At 37.3% G+C, this 18,375-nt stretch overlaps 1 protein-coding gene across 5 annotated transcripts in view; it reads right to left on the reverse strand.

Annotated features, from left to right (window-relative positions):
* The window catches only part of abca2 (ATP-binding cassette, sub-family A (ABC1), member 2), a 53,290-nt gene that overhangs the window by 21,050 nt on the left and 13,865 nt on the right, over nt 1-18,375 (reverse strand). For 4 of the 5 annotated variants that reach the window (XM_056744936.1, XM_056744935.1, XM_056744934.1 and 1 more), the window contains exons 2-6: nt 7,525-7,618; nt 3,676-3,787; nt 3,069-3,232; nt 1,719-1,840; nt 1,191-1,292 (exon numbers count right to left, since the gene is read on the reverse strand). In XM_056744936.1, coding sequence (XP_056600914.1) covers nt 1,191-1,292; nt 1,719-1,840; nt 3,069-3,232; nt 3,676-3,787; nt 7,525-7,618 — 594 coding nt within the window. Of the gene's footprint in view, nt 1-1,190; nt 1,293-1,718; nt 1,841-3,068; nt 3,233-3,675; nt 4,402-7,524; nt 7,619-18,375 lie in introns of those variants that run through there. The other variant, XM_056744937.1, reaches the window with a different exon arrangement.

The raw sequence follows: 18,375 nt of genomic DNA on the forward strand, positions 1-18,375 counted from the left end.
GCAACTGACAGTTCTAGGGGTACCATTGACTACAATAGTAGGATAAATAGTTGTATACTTCTTTTTGTTCTGTTGAACACCAAAGAAGATATTTGGAAGTCTTTTGCAAAGTAAACAGTTCTGGGGCACCGTTGACTGCTTTTTTAATATGGTAGTCAATGGTATCCTAGAACTGTGAGTTCTTCCAAACATCCTTCTCTTTTTTGTGTGAACTGTCCCTTAAATCAATGATGCAGTTAACAAATGTAAATGTTTGCTAAGTGCTTAAAAGTCCAAAATATTGACGAATTTGATTAACCAGTTCACAAAAAGGCAAGAATCGGTCAAACTGGGGAAAATCAGTGACAGAGTACACAGCTCAGTTGGACATCGCCACTTTCAGTCGGTTTCTGAGTGAAGTCTCAACCTAAAAAAACATCTAAAACTTAATACCCAAACGGACTTTGCCTGCACATTTCATGAGTCTGCTACATTCAAACGATTTTCAAAAGTGGGGAAGAAAACTTACCATATGCTCTCTAAGATATACGATGCTTAAAATAACCTTGCTTATTTTATAAATGCAAGATTACACTGTTAAAAGGACAGTTTACCCCCAAAAAAAACTTCACTCACCATCGAGTTTCTCCAAATCTGTAAAAAATTATTTGTTATGACGAACACAGAGAAAGATATTTGGAAGAATGCTCGTAGCCACACAATTCTGGGCCACCACTGACTATCAGGGTAGGTTTTTTTTTTTTATTTATTTTTCTGTTCAGATGTGGGCAGGTCTTCAACTCATTCTGTGTTTAAATAACAGGGTTGTGTGTAAATATAGTGCCTCAGAACTGTTCGCTTACCGGCATTCTTCAAAATATCTTCTTTTGTGTTCAACAGAACTAAGAAATGTACAAAGCAATTTTTCCTACTATGGAAGTCAATGATGACCAATAATTGTTTGGTTACAAGCCTTCTTCAAAATCTCTTTCTCTATGTTCATCAGCACAAAGAAATCCATTGAGATTTGAAAGAACTTGAGGGTGGGTAGATGATGACAGAATCTTTCCTTTAATCATGACATGGTCCGGTGTATCATCAAAACCGTGATAGCTTGCAGTCGAATAACAACAGTGCTCATATTCCAAACTCTTGTGATGTTAATTAAGCATGTAATAGAAAGAAATGTGTGTGCGTCCCACATGCTGTACCTCCAGCTGTACAAGCTTTTCTCCTGGACCTTGCTGTCCTTCATCTCTTCTTTCTCTCCTTGTTCCAACTTTAGGATAAGTTCCAAAAATGAGATTGTACACCTGAGTAGAACACACACACACGAGCACGGATTTAGAAACACTCATCCCACTCACACACTTTAAATAGCTTGAGAAGAGCTGAAATAAAACTCCAAAAGAAAATACACATTTCATTCGGACACTTACAAAAGCATCTCTCAGCAGCCATTTAAACCGACTACAGCGCATTAACCCGACACTTAAAACGGACTACGCAGGAGCTCCTCTGCCCTTAAGCATTAGATTCTATCACACACACTCTTTTTGCCGTCACTGAGTAGAATTGCTAATGGCGAAGGCTGCAAACTCAAGCTGAGCCTCTGAGGAGGATGAAAGCGAGACGGGAGGCTCAGAGGGAGCTAGCAGATAAGTCACGACTCTTCAGAAGCGCTGCGGTCTGACCGGGGTTGGAGAATAGGAAGTTTGAGATGAGCGTGGAAGACAGACCTCTTTCAGATTGATGGGGGAGGAGATCAGCAGGCTGGCGGTGTCGTTCGGCAGGGAAAGGTTTCTGGTCAGAAACTGCTGGAACGCCGACTGATTCCTGAGGATGCTTCCTACAGTGAAACCTGTAGCAGATACACATGCGAACAGTTTAGGAGTTTGCAACTGGTGCAGGTGATGTCTAAGTAGTGTAATTTTTGATGTACAGTAGTGTTCAAAAGTTTAGGGGTACTTGAAATGTTTCACTTGACCTCGCTTTTTTATCAGAAGGTGTATGCTTGTACAGGCTGAAATTTGTTTTGTAGTGAAAAAAAATGATTCGTCAAAACTAACATTTTATTAAATAAAAACATTATTAAAATATATCATGCTTTTGAAACAATGAAGACACTGCAGCCAAAAGAGCCCAGAATCAATACTCTTTAAACAGAATACCAGGGTGAGACCCCTAGAAATTGGCTAATAAAATGCCAAGAAAACTGGAAATTTGGTGAAAAACGGTGACATCATTGAAGATGATAAAATATAACACGTTTTGATTCTAAGATATGGGAAAAATTATTAATAAGGGAGTATGTGACAAGTTAAGAAACAAGTACCTACATATACTGTACAACCAAGAAAATACAGGGACATCAATGCTTGGGTTAAACTTTAAGAAATATTTATGAACAATGCTTATGAACAAAAACATCAACAGAACATGTTGAAAACTCTAAAATCTGATGCTGTACAACATTAACAGGATTGTTTGGACAAACGGTTTTTAAAAGGGTTCCCATAATCAGGATATTGACAAATTTGTGATGAAACAATTTCCTTTTCAAAGTTTGTACATCAAAGTGACTTACTGTAAAAGGGATCGTTTTCAGTTTTGAGTGAACAAAACCCTTAAAAACCAGAGATCTATTGAGCTCATCAGTGAAATTAAAGTTTAAAGTGTTATAAAGTTTACTTTAACTTGTTGATACTTCAGTACAAGTGAATGTGGATATTCCAGTATTTAATTTTTGCATAAAATTCAACACTTCTACTGAAGTACATGTATAATTCCTTTCTACTTTGTATACCCCCGGCTAGTTATAAGCAACAGTTCAAGTCAACAGTTTAACAGGCTTCTTAGGAAGACTTTCCTTCAATCATTGCTTCATCATGCAAGTAAATGACCTAAAGAGGACAGGACAGTTTCTAGTTTCATCTTCGAAAGAACTGCATTTCAGTATACGATGTATACTTTATATAAACTTGGACAGTATTGGCCTTCACATACTTGCGTGTATTATAGTATTATATTCAACTTCTCTGTGTGATTTTCTTATAGTTATGTTTGGTGTGTATTCTTTGTTTTCTGACCATGGCTGCTGTTGTAGTGACTGTCAAAAGGGCCGTGTGCCGAGCTGAGACTCTCCAGGTGCTGCTGCAGTGACTCCAGCTCCTCCCCCAGACTCGGCCCGTCTGACGTAAACAAGTGATTCTGCTCAACAACCTCACTAATCCTCTCCAACAACTGAGTCACACTGAGAAAAAGAGAAATCAAAGATATTTTATGACTGTTAGAACACGTTAGGAAATATGAAGAAGAGGACTTTTTTATGGTCCATTAGTCATCCAAAAAAATACTTATAGCCCAAGGGGTCAATGTTTACTCTACAGTATAACTCACAATATGCCACTTTTGAGATTTCCTGACAGACACTGGGTTACTTTCAGTACACGCTTTTAGAATAAATAGGTTCAAAATATTAGAGAGACATAAGATGGATGAGATTCACTATCAGAACCAAGATGTATAACACAATATACTGGCTCATATGATCGATATTACAGGTGGTAATGATGACTGCCGTTCACACCGTAAAAGCAAGCAGGCTGGGTGAAACCAGAATCCATTATAGCCCTCTTAGTCATACAGAGATACAAATCTCAAAACAGCGTGTAGGTGGACAAATTTCTGACTCACGTGGAGTTTTTATATTGCAGGAAGCCAAACTCATCCCTCTGACCATCCGGACACAGCGACTGCATGATGGGAATGATGCCCGCCGAGGTGAGAGGGGCCGCGCTGTAGAAGGCTGGATAAAGCCAGGAAAACAGACCACCAGGATGGAGGGATAGAGAGAAGGATGGAGGTGATAGAAAGGTGACATCCAGTATTGTAATGAGGTTTTGACATCCGATGTTGAGATGTAGGTGTGAGGTGTAGATGATGAGGAGGAATATTTATGAGCAGGGATGTGATTGAGTGCGTGTGAATTAAGGGATAACAGAGTAAATAATGACGGTGACATTTCCGGAGTCCATGGGTCATAGAAGATGATTTGATGAGAGATTAGAACACAGGGAAAGAGAAAAGAGGCTGCCGTCACATATCAGAGCAAACAAAGAGTCAGAGAGGTTTCAGATGTCAGATTGGTTCGATAACCCAGTATTAGGGATGCAGTAATTCTTAAGGGCACTTGAAGACACAAAAAGATTAACTGGACAAGCTGTCACAGAAACAGAGAAATGAGCACCACCGTGTTGCATAACTATTATAAACCCGCATGCAACTTTTTTCAGATTCACTTCCAGAAATAGGTTCAGAGTGCAAATAAAAGTGAGGATACATTTTGTTGAGAAGCTAAAGTGAGTAAGACAAAGTGACTTTCCTAGACTTTCATTTTTTCTAATAGTTTATATTCATTATATATTAATTTATATTAAACCATTTAAATTCTGTTTTTTTTTAAATAAAAAAGGTACATTAAGATAAATTCCTTAATTAAGAGAATAATATATAAGGCATTTATCTTAATGTGCTATATTTATCTATATATCTTTATAGATAATAACCACAGTTCTTCTGCATTTAGCCTGTCTCAGTTTTTTTGTGCAACAATAAATGGACTCAATGGTTGTGAGAGCAGATCTCTACATGAAGAATACCGGCTGTTGTCACATTCCTTATGCATATAAAAATCTCACTGAATTATTACAAATAATGGCAAAATGAAGGTTTGGAAATGTACATTAAACTGAAATTTTCTACTGACACTTAAATTCTTTCATCATTTACTCACCTTCTTAATTTCAAACTTGCATGACTTTCTTTCTTCTGCTTAACATAACAGAGGATATTATGAAGAATAAAGAAAATCATACAGGTTTAAAATGACAAGAGGGGGAGTTTATGATGACAGATTTTGGGGTGAACTATCCCTTTAAGTAAACTTAATTTTCCACAGAAAATATAAGAGCAACAAGATAAGAGCAAAGAATGCACATTTGGTGTATAATTTATGTCAGATGTAATGATGTGTGCTGTGTTTTCACTGACCAGTTCAGCATTGTTTTCACAGTAAATATGACTTCAAATAACTTATTTATCATGCTTTGAATCAGCGTAATCTCTTTTGCCTTGTGATCTAAAGGCCAGGAACAGGTTAACAAGAGCACAACAGATGCTTCTCAAATTCAATTAGCTCCCACGCAGACCGTGTTCCTCTGATAAAACGTTCCCTTTCTACGACTCTGGCCTACATTGAACCGGTAATGGATAAATTAGGCCTATAATTGCTGCTAAGATGATTTAACAAAGCCGTAATGAATGAATGGTTTTGAGAAATGCGTTCACCCAGTCTCTGCCTCTCAGTAAGATTGGGCTTTGCCTCGCGTATTTTGCCACCCCTGCCTGAAATGCAAACACGAGGCAGCTGGCACTTACAGAGGGATTTAGAAGGTTACTTAATGGTAAGTGCTGACTCCATTTCCACCCCTAAGTGTTTTGTCACTGCAGCTTGTGGCTTGTGGAGCTGGCAACCTCTCCCAGCACCGTCCACGCTACAAAAAAAAGAGCCTGTCGCATCCATGCCGTGGTACTTTCTCTCAGAAGTAGCAGCGTTAGCTAAACACCTCTCAATATCAGCCTGACCAATCCCCATCGATTGATGTTAACACTTAGGTGTGTCATATCTAATGTTCCAGTGACAGCTTGTCTGGTTGTTTTTAGCCTTGGGTACTAACTCTTATATCTGACATATGTCCCCTCTTTGCAAAAACACGGCTGAGGATTAAAAGATCACAAGTCAGTCAGAAGAAATAACATTATGGCTCAGTAAGTACATGAATTTAGTGAGTTGTGGTGTGTGTATGTGAGTGAGATATTTGTGTTACTATCAGAAGGTGCTTAAATGATTGATTGTGGGTTAGGTTTACAGAAAAATGTGGCACCTGACAACTAAACCCCTTTTTCTAATTTACTTTGAGTAAAGACACATGTTGACAAATAAACCGTTAATATGTCGAATCCAAATCTCATCTTTTGGGACATCTATAGAGATCCATTGATAAAATACTAATTATAGTTAACAAGTAGAGTTACAGTATATTAAAGGAGTAGTTCACCCCAAAAGAAAAATTCTGTCATCGTTTACTCACCTTCGTGACATTTTCAAACTGTATGACTTTCTTTGCTAAACAAATACAAAGATATTTTGAAGAATGTTGGTCACCAAAAATCTTTGGTCCCCATTATTTTCTATTACACTTAGACAAAACCAATGCAAGTCAATGGGGACCAACAGTTTTCTGTTATCAACATTCTTCAAAATACCTCCTCATCGTTCTGCAGAAGAAAGACTTATGGGTTTGAAGTGACAAGAGGGTGAGTAAATGATGACATATTTTTCATTTGTGTGATCTACTCCTTTAAAAACAATGAAAGCCCATGATATGTCCCAATTTAGACAGCCAAAAAAATGTATGCGAGTTAGGGGTATCACAATATACTGTACCAGTACAGATAATAACTTGATATTAAAAAGTACAATCTTATACACGATATTTAAGGCTTTGCCTTATAAGCCAGAATGGTTACAAACCCACTTACAGTCGTATTTTGAGTGTGACCAAATTGAACAGAAAAAGAGAAAACAAAATAAATAAAAAATAATTTGGCTCATAACATCATTTATTTTTTCAATGAACGGCGCAATAGTAGTTCACTTTTATTCTTTTAGTTATAATAACCGTGTAAAATCTGATATTGTGACAGCCCTAACATGAGTACAGTTCATGGCAATGTCCTGACAAATAAAGTAAAACATGTTCTGTATGTGTGTTTGTATATGTCCAGCTCTAGTATGCACACATATTACAATAGTTATTTACATCCATTTCTCTTTACCGTTAGACTGACACATGAAACAGTCGACATAATGACGAATACACAACACAAAAGTCCACGGCAAAACACACATACACACAGTTAAAGGACAAAGTGTAACAATCCCATGAACCCAAAAAAACAACCAATGTTTTGACTTACACACTGGTCCATCATGCAGTGAACATGCACCATGAGAAAGTGAGAATAAAAGATAGAGAGAGAAAGAGAGAGGGATACAAAAGAAGAGAGCAAAAAGGACAGGTGACAGGAAGAAGCAAAAATAAAAGAAATATGGTGTGATTTCAACAATAGAAATAACAGAAACATCATGATGACATACAAATGATGGTGCTCTGTGAAAGAAAACAAAATACAAGGCTAAAGCTCTTACAGCCAACCTTTGCAATCAGTGTCAGATTAGCAAAGTTGTATGGTGATGCATTAAAATGTGAAAAAGAAAACAATTATCATATATTATGAAAAACACTCACAGGTACATTCATGCCGTAAAAAAACTATTACAATACTGTGAACTTCAAAACAACCCCAGGAGAGGATGCAATGTCTTCTGACCACTAGGGGATGGTAATGAGCTGGGATGTGGTAAGAACCAAATTTCTTTCATTTATCATCCCCTCCGCAAACGTCTATCCTGAACCTTACCTTCTTTCACAGGTATGGCCGGCTTCTTCTGCCGCAAGCCCAGAAGAATGAAGAAGAGGACCAGGGGGATGAAGATCTCGAATGCGAGCACCCACTGCAGACACAAACACAAAACTGTTATAAACCCTTACGAACTACAGAGAGCTTGAGAAAACCTCATTGGCTGGTGGTTATATTTATAGCATATGATCATTCACTATAGCTAGTGTGAATCTCTTTAAAGTATCACACAGTCCAATTTATTGAGTTGAGTGTCATGGATCGACTCGGTAAATAATGGACTAACCACTTAATCGCTCCCCTGTTTGCTTATCCTGCAATATTTGATATTGGGCCGTCCAACACACCTGCCAGTCCCTTCCAACAATTATTAAAAGGTGGAGAAGACATGAAGGACATACCATAGCAGATAAATGAATGGAAGATATTGGGATGCTCAATATGACAGTTGAATTATTAATAGCTGAACAAGTCCATGTATATCATTATCATGTACAAAGTTAAAACAATGAATTGTGTTTATTATTGAGACCTCTTAATGTCTGTTTAACATTATTGTAATTATGATGAATAACAGCTGAAATAACAGCTGTGCCTTTAACCCCTAGCATGCAGGTATGGGCCACTATGTACATGTCCACTATATTGGTCCGTGAACAAGTTGATCCGTGAACACTAGAGAATAATTTGACTGTGCATCTGCAATGGTAGTTAAACACAGCTACGAATATCAAATGTAAGTGCTGTTGTCTAGACATATGATTGCTAAACTAACTAACTAACTAACTAACAACTCTATTAACTGCATCTACTCATCTACTGCACTATAACTCCAAGACTTAAGTCACTTGCACTATTGTATAGTCTAATTGTTATCTATTCATAACCACCTGTACATTAATGATCGCATTATATAGCCTTCTGTATATATTGTTCATAGTACATACCAACGGTCATATTTTCATAGAACATTCCTTCTGTAAAGTTTTTTTTTTCATAGTACAGGCCCACTGTATAGTATTTCTTAATATTGTATTCTGTATTTTTCAACACTGTATATCCTGCACTTGCTAATTGCACTTCTGGTTAGACCTAAACTACATTTCGTTACACTGTACTTGTATATGTGTAATGACAATAAAGTTGAATCTAATCTAATCTAATTAACTTGTAAAAATGCCTGCTAAAAAAAAAAACATCACAGAAGTTCTAATGGTTGCCATTACAATATCACTATGAACCAACAGAACCGTGTCCAATATAAAGGATTTAATGGATGTAATGGGAATCGTTTTGGATCTAACAGAATCTATAATAATGGTGTCTACTGGTATGTGATGGTAACCAATAGAACACCCTTAAATCCTATCTGGAATACCATCATTACAAAAACGAATCGAAATCGAAAATGCTACATTTTTCCAGCAGGGATCACATTCCTTCAATAAGCTGTTTTTACTCAGTTATTTAAGTGACAACAACGAACATGGAATGGTAACTGTTCCAATATGGGAGATGTGTCAAAGTGTCTGATAGCACATGATGTGACATCTCTGTATACATGACATGTATGGTTTAACTCCTTAAAAAAAATAGCTGCCTAGTGTGTTGATGGCCATTGAGTTGATTAAATTACATTAATGGGACTTACAGACAAAGATTTTAGAAGTCAGGACATTTAATATGCATAACGTTTTAAATAAGGATCTTTACTTCTCCCTTAACCTCACATAAACCCCAACCACATTTTTGGATTTGAAGCAAACCTGATGTGGCCCTCCAGATGGTGAGGATCACTTCAAACGTATTTTGACTATATTTCTGAGGACTTTGTGTACATTTTTAGCTACACCTGTGAGGGGATAAATCTTTGAGACACTCGTAGACACGAGCGTGTGCATGCATGCATATATATACACACACTCAGAGCTCCACAGCAGGTGGTTGGGGAGAGATGTCAAATGCTTTCTGGCACCTTGTTTAAAGTATGCAAAGTACAGCAGTAAAGCAGCATCACTTGACAACCCATCCTGCATTGTTTCTCATCCCCCTCTCTCTCTCTCCCTCTCTCTCTCTCTCTCTCAGCAGGGGGCCTGTTTTTTGGATGGATCTGATCTGTCTACAAAAAAAATAAGCTGATGGTTGAGGTGTAGACTGATTAGAAACTCAGACAATCCTATTTATAGCTGAACTGAGATCAGCCCTTTAGTCTGAGCAGGCCAAAATTCTTAAGTCATATCAGCATCCTACGAAAACTTGTCTCTCTGACCACAATGTGTCTTTCACAAAAGCACAGATTCACCCCAAACACTACACACCCTGCCTCTGTTTATCTCTCGAATGTGTCTACAAGTGACATCAGACTTGAAGAGGTTTTTCTCTCTCTGCTATACATTCTACCAATCTCTGCCTCTGAAGGTCACGACAAACAAGAAGCTCCTTTTACATGCATCTCTTACAATGCACAAAGGCGCAGCTGACACGCAACACAAAGCTTTGGTTACGAGACCCGGAGAGCTGCGCACACCAGCCAAAGAGAGCCTGTGTCTCTTTATAAAGTCCTGTGGCTTATTGATTTCCAGCGTCAGAGGAGGCAAAGAGAACCACTCGATTTGAATATTAAACAGTTTGCTTTGCTCTTAGTGACTAATTTGTATGTTGGTGGGTGGTTTTTTTTTTTTATGAAGTAATTGTGCCTGTCAGCACTAACCTAGCTGAATGTGGACAAACCGTGGATAAGGCCTCAACAATGAAGTCAGTACTACTCACCTTGCCAAACTTTTCATATCGTGGCAGTGCATCCGAAACCTAAGATGTCCAAATTCATTGTTTTTTAGGAGATGGAAAAACAGTACTTTTTAAAAGTAGTTCCACTGTTTAAAAAAAATGCCGTCTTTTTTTAACCCAGTGTTGGGTGAATAAGGGACGATCCCAACCTTAAGGATAAATTAACCCTGAAGTTTTTTATATTTGACACAACATTTTGGGTTGGAACAACATTTACATTCAGTCATTTAGCAGACACTTTTATCCAAAGAGACTTACAAATGAAGTTACCAATAGAAGCAATTGGAACAACATAAAGGCAACAGCATAAGTGCAATAAAAACTTGTCTCATATAGCCCACCACCACAGTTTATTATAATATGTTTTAAAAAGATTTTTTAAGGATAGAAAGAGTAGAAAAGAATTAGAAGTTAGTACTAATCAGTCAGGTTTTAAAATAAGAGGTTTGTTTTCAGCCGAATTTTAAAGAAACAACCCGGCATAAGTTCAACGGGTTGGATCTGTCCCTTTTTTGACCCAACGCTGGGTTCAAAATAACCCAGATTTTTGTGTGAAGATTTTTCTTGTTTTACAACACGCTGAAACTACTAAAAATAGAATAGCTTCTTTATTGCGAACAGCTCCGTCTCAAACACATTATGAAAAAAGACATAATTTGATGTTCTTGTCACAAACTTTTAAAGCACAAATTTCTGTCAGGTATGTCACGTGAGGTATCGGGCTTTGGTATCTGTGTATCTTTACGAGTACGAGTTCATGAGCTTGGTATCTGGCCCGAAACCTTGGTGACATATTTACTTCAGCAGTTTGCAAAACAATTATCAAAACAACATGAAGCATCTCGTATAATTTATCCTCACCCACATGGTATCCCACATTTATCTCTTTTTTTAGCTGAACACAAACAAAGATATTTATAAAAAAATATGCCAATACTTTGGCTTCGGTCATCAGCATTCTTAAAAAAATATGTTTTGTGTTCTGCGTAAGAAAGTCCCAAAGGTTTGAAATGACAACAGTGGGAGTAAATGATGACAGAATGCTGATTCGAAGTGCTCTCCTGAACGCGCACCATAGAATGACACGACACAGGATAATATATCTATTAGAGTCCTTATTTTTGTTTGTTTTTCCTGCAAAGTATTCTCGTCGCATCAAAAAAAATCAGTTCAGCCACTAAGAGGGGATGGACCAATTTAACAATGTCTTAAGTACTTTTCTGGACCTAGACTACAACTACAACCTTGTTATCTATGAGGAGGCCTGAAAGTGATGTCATCTATACTATCATTTTTTTCTTCTTAAAACATGTTTAACATGTTTAGAAGTGGAAAATTAAGTTGAAAATTCTTGACATTTTTCCGTGGATAAAAAAATAATACAACTGTGAGAATGTCGTTTCTATCAGAGGCCAGAATCTGCGCCTGCGTTGCCCACAGATTTTATTTTTTCTTTTAAAGTGTATTCTAGCGCCCTTCATTGACAAGACAAGAGAACATACACAGCATGAGCGAGATTTGTAAACAGTAACATTAATATAGTACGCTGTTTGCTGCTGCGCAAAAAAAAGGAAGAAAGAAAAAACTATCAGATATTTGAGATGTCTACAGAATTGGAGGAGCAGGAAACTTAATTCATCCCTCGATTACCTGAGACTGCGCTGGATTATTTCAAATTAATTCACAAGAACGAATGCTCTTGTTAAGTTTTAATTAATATTTACGTTACATTACATGAACAGAAGCTGCTGTCATTTTATCTGCATTTCACAGACATAGATGTCATTTTAAGGGCAGTTATTTACAATATAATAGAATTGGTTGAAATAATCGTTTTCTTCTATTTAACAAGTCAAAACTCTAAACTCTAAATAAAAGAAATGTACAAAAATTTCTCTTAACAGAAACTATCTCATCTCATATCTCATTTCATACTGTACACTAAAGAAAGGTTTGGAAGTTATCTTTAGAATTTATTTGTGATGGTTTCAATTTCCATGTCCTACTCTCGGTACTATTAAACACATTTTAAACCATTCCATCCTACCGATAACTTACAGGAAGGTTTAGTTTTTGGAGTTGTGAATTTTTAGAATTAATATTGAATTATCAATACAGTTATACATGAACAGACAGGAATGGGGAACTGCCTCATTGACTGAATATCTTTAGACAGACCTCTTCTTTTTTCCTTCTTCCGTTATTGCATTTGCACGTACTTAAACGTTTTTTTCTAGTTTCTTAAGTATTTTGTCTTGTTCTTACTGTAATCTACTTTCTTTTATCTTCTACTTATTGTTCCTCTTTAAGATGTTTAATCATTGGAGGCAGTAAGAATGTCACTCTCAATGCGGTAGAATGTGGCCCCAGGGACCTGCATCGTCTAAGATGAACGCAGCTGCGCCTGGTCGCAGTTTTAGTTGAAAAATCTGATTCTACAGCCAACCTCAGACCTACATTAAAACAACGCACACAGACAAGAGTTCAACTATTGCTGGGAAACTACATTATAATCGACCTCAATGTCAGGGGTTTTATTCCCAAAGCACACACAGAGCCATGAGTTGAATAACCTGAATACACTGTAAGTCACTATGTATAAAAGTGTCTTCAAAATGCATAAATGTAAATATAATGCAAATGAGTTGCTGACATCGACCTATGAATGACTTTTCACTAACTTGGATTAGTGGACAATGATTTTAAAAATCATTTTATGGAGATTGCTGGGGTGAATTTACATCTGCATGTCAGCTACAACTCGTTGGAATTATTTGATTTTAACGATTACGCTCCGTGTAAAAATGTTAGCCGATAAATTTGAAGGCATCCTCAACAGACAAGACTGATCTTAAAACATTGCCCAGTGATCAATTTATTACTGTACACCAGCACTCACAAAGAGCAAGAGCTTACTGAAAAAATGTTTAAGAAAAAGCATAACCAGAAAAAATATATACAGGAAAGGGGAGTGATGTGTTGTTGAAAATTCTCTGTATCTCTCTTACAAGGTCAATGTCCCCGACCAGATACTCCTGCGCTCTACTAAGCAGTGCTTGAGGTATTCCTATCAAAAGACTATAGCATTAGACTCCATTCAGGGATCTTGTTTCTGTTACATGGACTCACAAAGGCAGGACTGTCCTTATGTCCTTACTGAGCTGGTAAGTGCCTGCTCAGCCATTTTAGAGGAAAATTAAAAACGGATTCTAACGAAATGCACAAAAGTCTTGTTCACAAGCAATAAAAAAGATATTAATAAGAAAAAGAAATGAAAAAAGGTAAAATTGACCTTCACAACAAGGCATGGGTAATGAAGACCCTATTTGATGGGAGTTGTCATGGATTGTCTGGGAAGATATGGCAGGAGAACCCAATTGCAGCCAGACAAGGCGAGACGATGGTTTAAACAGATATTTATTATACAAAAAGACACTACTAAAAGACAAAACAAAACCCACGATGGGGAAAACAAGACTGGGATAAACTATGAACAAAAACAAGAACACGGACTAACTAGACTAAGAAAACAACACTTGACAAAAATCAAGATCACAGGCAAGGACAGTTCTCTGGTACGAAATACATACAGCATACGAGGACAATGTACGGCATAAAAGCACAATAGACGAGCACAGGACAATGAACACGAGGGTGTTAAAGGGGAGACAAACAAAGGATAATTAACCAGGAACAGGGGCTGGGGATTAAACACTAATGGGAAGGTAACAAGGAAACGAGATGGCGGGAAACACTGACGAGACACGAGAAAGAGCATGCCAAGCCAAAATATAAACAAAGCCATGTCTTTCTCACACAAAACCCTAAGGCTATGCCATGACTCCGCTCCAAGAACAAGAATAAACATGACATGATAGCGGAATCATGACAGGAGTCTGATCTTAGGGGCTCAAATCTCTGTATTTAAAAGTAACCAAATACTACCAATATAAAAAAATCATACTGTAACAAGACTTTTTTTGTAGTTTTGAAGTAACACCTGATAAATAAATCAAACTTATAAATAAATATATAGAAATATGCTATATAAGAGAAATTCAGCATAAGTAAGGGATAATTTACAGGCAGTCTGTTTTATCACATAGAATATTTTCATGTTCGAAAACTCGAGGCGAGCCGCGCTGTTCTTTTGGTTGACTCTTTGAAAAGAGAAGCGTGCAGCGGTTTTTATGTTGCTAGGTAACCACCGAAACAGCTGTGCTGTCAGTCAAGGATGATAGCGTGAGCATTCAAGTTGTTGTTTACTGTCATATTATCATAAACTTTAAAAAGCTACAAGCAAGTTGCTCTGACCTTGCTCCGGTTAACCTGGGTCAGCCAACACAGGTTTTTCATCATTGCAGTCTCCGGATGTTTCAAGCAACTGTAAAGTTCCGTCACCACATCGGAAGGCCCGCCTCTCCATTCATTCGATTGAACCATGGGAGAAAAGGCGCATGACATCAAGCAATTTCCTGCTCAGAGTTGAGTTTTCTTTAACTTCAGGCGCTCAGAGCACTTCAAAAGAGGCGAGGTGCAGCTGGCGGGAAAAACGCAAGTGGCGCATAAGCAGTGCGCGAAACGCTCCCTACCAACTGAAAACAATTCACAAGAGGTGGGATTTAACATTAAAAATCTGTTCCGTCTGAACGACCCTTTATCTTGCTTATTACACGGCTACATACCTCATAAGTTATTGAATATCAAATGTTGATTTGAAATCATTTTTAACTAATGCAGACTCTCCGCGAGGACAACTCGTTTACTTTCAAAACGTTCAAATGCCAGGAACAGGAAAACCGGTCGAATCATTTGTAAATATAATGTCATATATGTTATTAAAGGACATATTTATATTTAATTTTGTATAATGTTAAACTGTGCCAATCAAAATGATTTGCTGCAACCAGGTTACCATGTGTTATTAGTTTTGAGAAGTTGTTATCTGGGAGTACCATACCTTGGAAGGTTGCGATTCTTAATCAGAATGAAGTATTTCAGAGCGCTTTTTAATGAAAAGATACAGATGACAGTAAATGTACTAACCCTGTATCACGCCAAAGGTTTTGCCGCCTCTAGGCGTGAACATGACACGGTCAGTTCTTTGCACTTGTAAAACAAACGATTTTATAAGTACGTACTATTTGTACTTGTATATCAAATACTAGATATTTAAGAGCACTCAACCCACTCCTACCCAAAAGCTACCCACCTACCGACGATTAAAAAACACACAACAATCAAATAAAGTCAGCCAAGGGCCTTTACTAAAACACACACCAACCACAGTATATAAACATTAAGAACAGGTTGCGTTTCTTTTATAGCCATACGATAGCTTGTGCACCAGGAGAGCATGCAGTGGCGTAAACACTCAAGTTTAGCATGTGACACAATCGAGCAGGACTGTCAATGCCGTTTAATAACGTGGCAAACATAATGCCAACACGTGTTTCATGTTGTTGCGTACCAGTCACAAGACACACGAGAGCTTATGCCATTTCACAATCCAAGCTGATGTTCCGGCGGACATTTTCAAGTGATACCAATTTTCAAACGTGATACTGGGTTGAATATACACAATGAAATACATGTTTAAAGAGCGATGTTGAGAACTGCAACCAAATTTTTACTCCACTCATCCCTTTCGAAGCACTGCTGTGGGTGCACAGAAATAAGATGTCATCAGATTTTTGCTTCTTTGCTGAAGGAGATTACAAATTTAAGAAATGCGCTCTGTAGAACAGTTTAGACGTTTAAGGCAACTGTGGAAACAACATGTCGAATTTCATGATAGGGGACCCGAGGAGTCTGTAGATAAAATTGCTTATTCTAAGGTAATAAAAACATTATGCTTCATTATGTAAGGTCTATATGCAACTCTTAAGACGTGGCTATAAATATAATATTGCCTTTCTGTATATAGATCCTCCAAAAAACTACCCACAGGACCTTTAAATAAGATAAGAAAGAAAAACATACTGTGTAAGCCATATATGTTGAAAATGCGCTGACACTGTCAGGGGCTCTGTGTGGAGCTCAGTTATACTGATGCCAGTATTACAGGAACCGGCTCATCTAATTTAAAGGTTAATTAACCTATGTGTTCTTTCAGTGGCTCATTCATCTCTGTGTAATGACTGAAGAGAGAGTCATTACAGATGAACCCATTAACTATAAAAAGAATCTGAAAACAGGAGTCAAAAAAAGAGCTGAGATGAGACCAGACCTCACATGAGTTTGAAATTCCACTGGATATGAATGAATTTGTGGAATCGTTTTGCATGTGGATTGAACGGAGTTGGATATGATAAAACAGAAAGAGGGAGATGGAGAGAGGGAAGGTTAAATACAGGTCAGTTGTGGGATGTATCTTTTATGTTTGCTGTCTCTCAACATGACCATAAAACAAGACTGAAGGCAAAGGGCAAACCCTGACAACACAGCATGTATGCTAGAGGCTAAAAGACGTGGGATTCGTTATATAATTTCTTTGTGTTTACAGCCTTTACTTTTTGGGTTCATTTACAATACAATAAAAGATTCACTTAAGGCTGAAATGTGTTGTTTCTGCACTAATGTAATTCTACTGTAAAATGTATGACTTTTCATCAACTTAAAAAATCTTAAGAACTAAATATTTATGAAAAAGCATTATACACTTAAGCCCTTTGTACTGGGACAGGTGTGGGTTTGACAAAGGGCATGTTTTTTAGAAAAGGGGGAAACAGAACTCGACTGCAAACTTGTTTTAAGAGAGAGTGAGATACGGGTTGAATGACGGTATGTCAGTCCCATTATAAATTATGCACGGCCCAGAAACACAGACTGCAATGTTGACCTGAGCCCTTGGCATGAAGCTTGTGCGTGGTAAGCTCTGATGCATCTTCATGGAAGATCTTAACAACCTGACTGATAATCAAATATGTAATAGTCTTTTACATGAAGAAGTCACCATTTCCTTGCTGAGGGGGTTTAACCAAGAAGGTTAATGGTGTAGTTTTTTCTCTATTGACAGAAAGTATCTATTGACAAAAATGCAATATAATATACATAACTATGTCTTCAGAGGTGTATAAAGACTACATAATGAAGTGTTAAGTTTAATTACCTAAGAATGAGCTATTTCTATCTACATACACTGTGGGTCCCCTTTCATGGAATCCGCCATGTTGTTTCTACAGTAGCCCTAAATGCACACTCCAGAGCGCTTTTCGTAAATATGTTATCTCCTTCGGCAAAGAAGTGAAAACTTAAAGACATCTTAGTCCTGTGTCAGCCACTGTAGTGATTCGAAAAGGAGAGGAGTGGAGTCAGCTGTGGGTTGCAATTTTCAAGCTAACCGCTTGATGCAGCTAAATTTCATACACTGGACCTTTTAATGGCACACCTCTTACCATAACCATGAGCTTCAGTTTATCAGGGGAAAACACTTACAATGTCATCAATTTTGCCTTATCAAATAGAGTCCCATTCAAACAACGAAAAGAACAAACAGATCAACCATAACCCCACCTTTGCAGGGATGACTTCATCAGGACAGCACTTATATAAATAAGGAATATTGTGAAATTGACATACCGGATTAAACCTCAAGACTAAAAATGAGGCGTTTAATGCTGTTTAGGAAAAGAGTTTTCTGTTAGAGAACTACTTTTTTGTTAGAGGACTACTTTTTTGAAGATGATTTTTGCTTCGCAACTTTGCAAATCTGACATTTGGATGTGACCGTTTTTCGAGAGGCGACATACATTTTAGGATTTCTGTGAATAAAAATGCACGAGCCAGAAGCAATAATACCCAACAAATAAAGAAGGGATGGCTCTTCATATAATATAAAATAGTTTTGTATTCTATATAAGTCTTATAAGTGACTACAAAAAAAATGTTCTGCACATAGACAAAACAATGAAATTTCAAAATGTATGTTTAAATACACTTTTTATGATATGCAATTGTGAAGAAATTGTGCATTAAAACTGTTGTTAATAAAGCAAAATGTAAAAAATATATAATAATGAATTCTATATGCAGCCAAAATTCAGACCGAATTTAACATATACA

The sequence above is a fragment of the Triplophysa dalaica genome, chromosome 4 (assembly GCF_015846415.1).
Source record: "Triplophysa dalaica isolate WHDGS20190420 chromosome 4, ASM1584641v1, whole genome shotgun sequence".
NCBI lineage: Eukaryota > Metazoa > Chordata > Actinopteri > Cypriniformes > Nemacheilidae > Triplophysa > Triplophysa dalaica.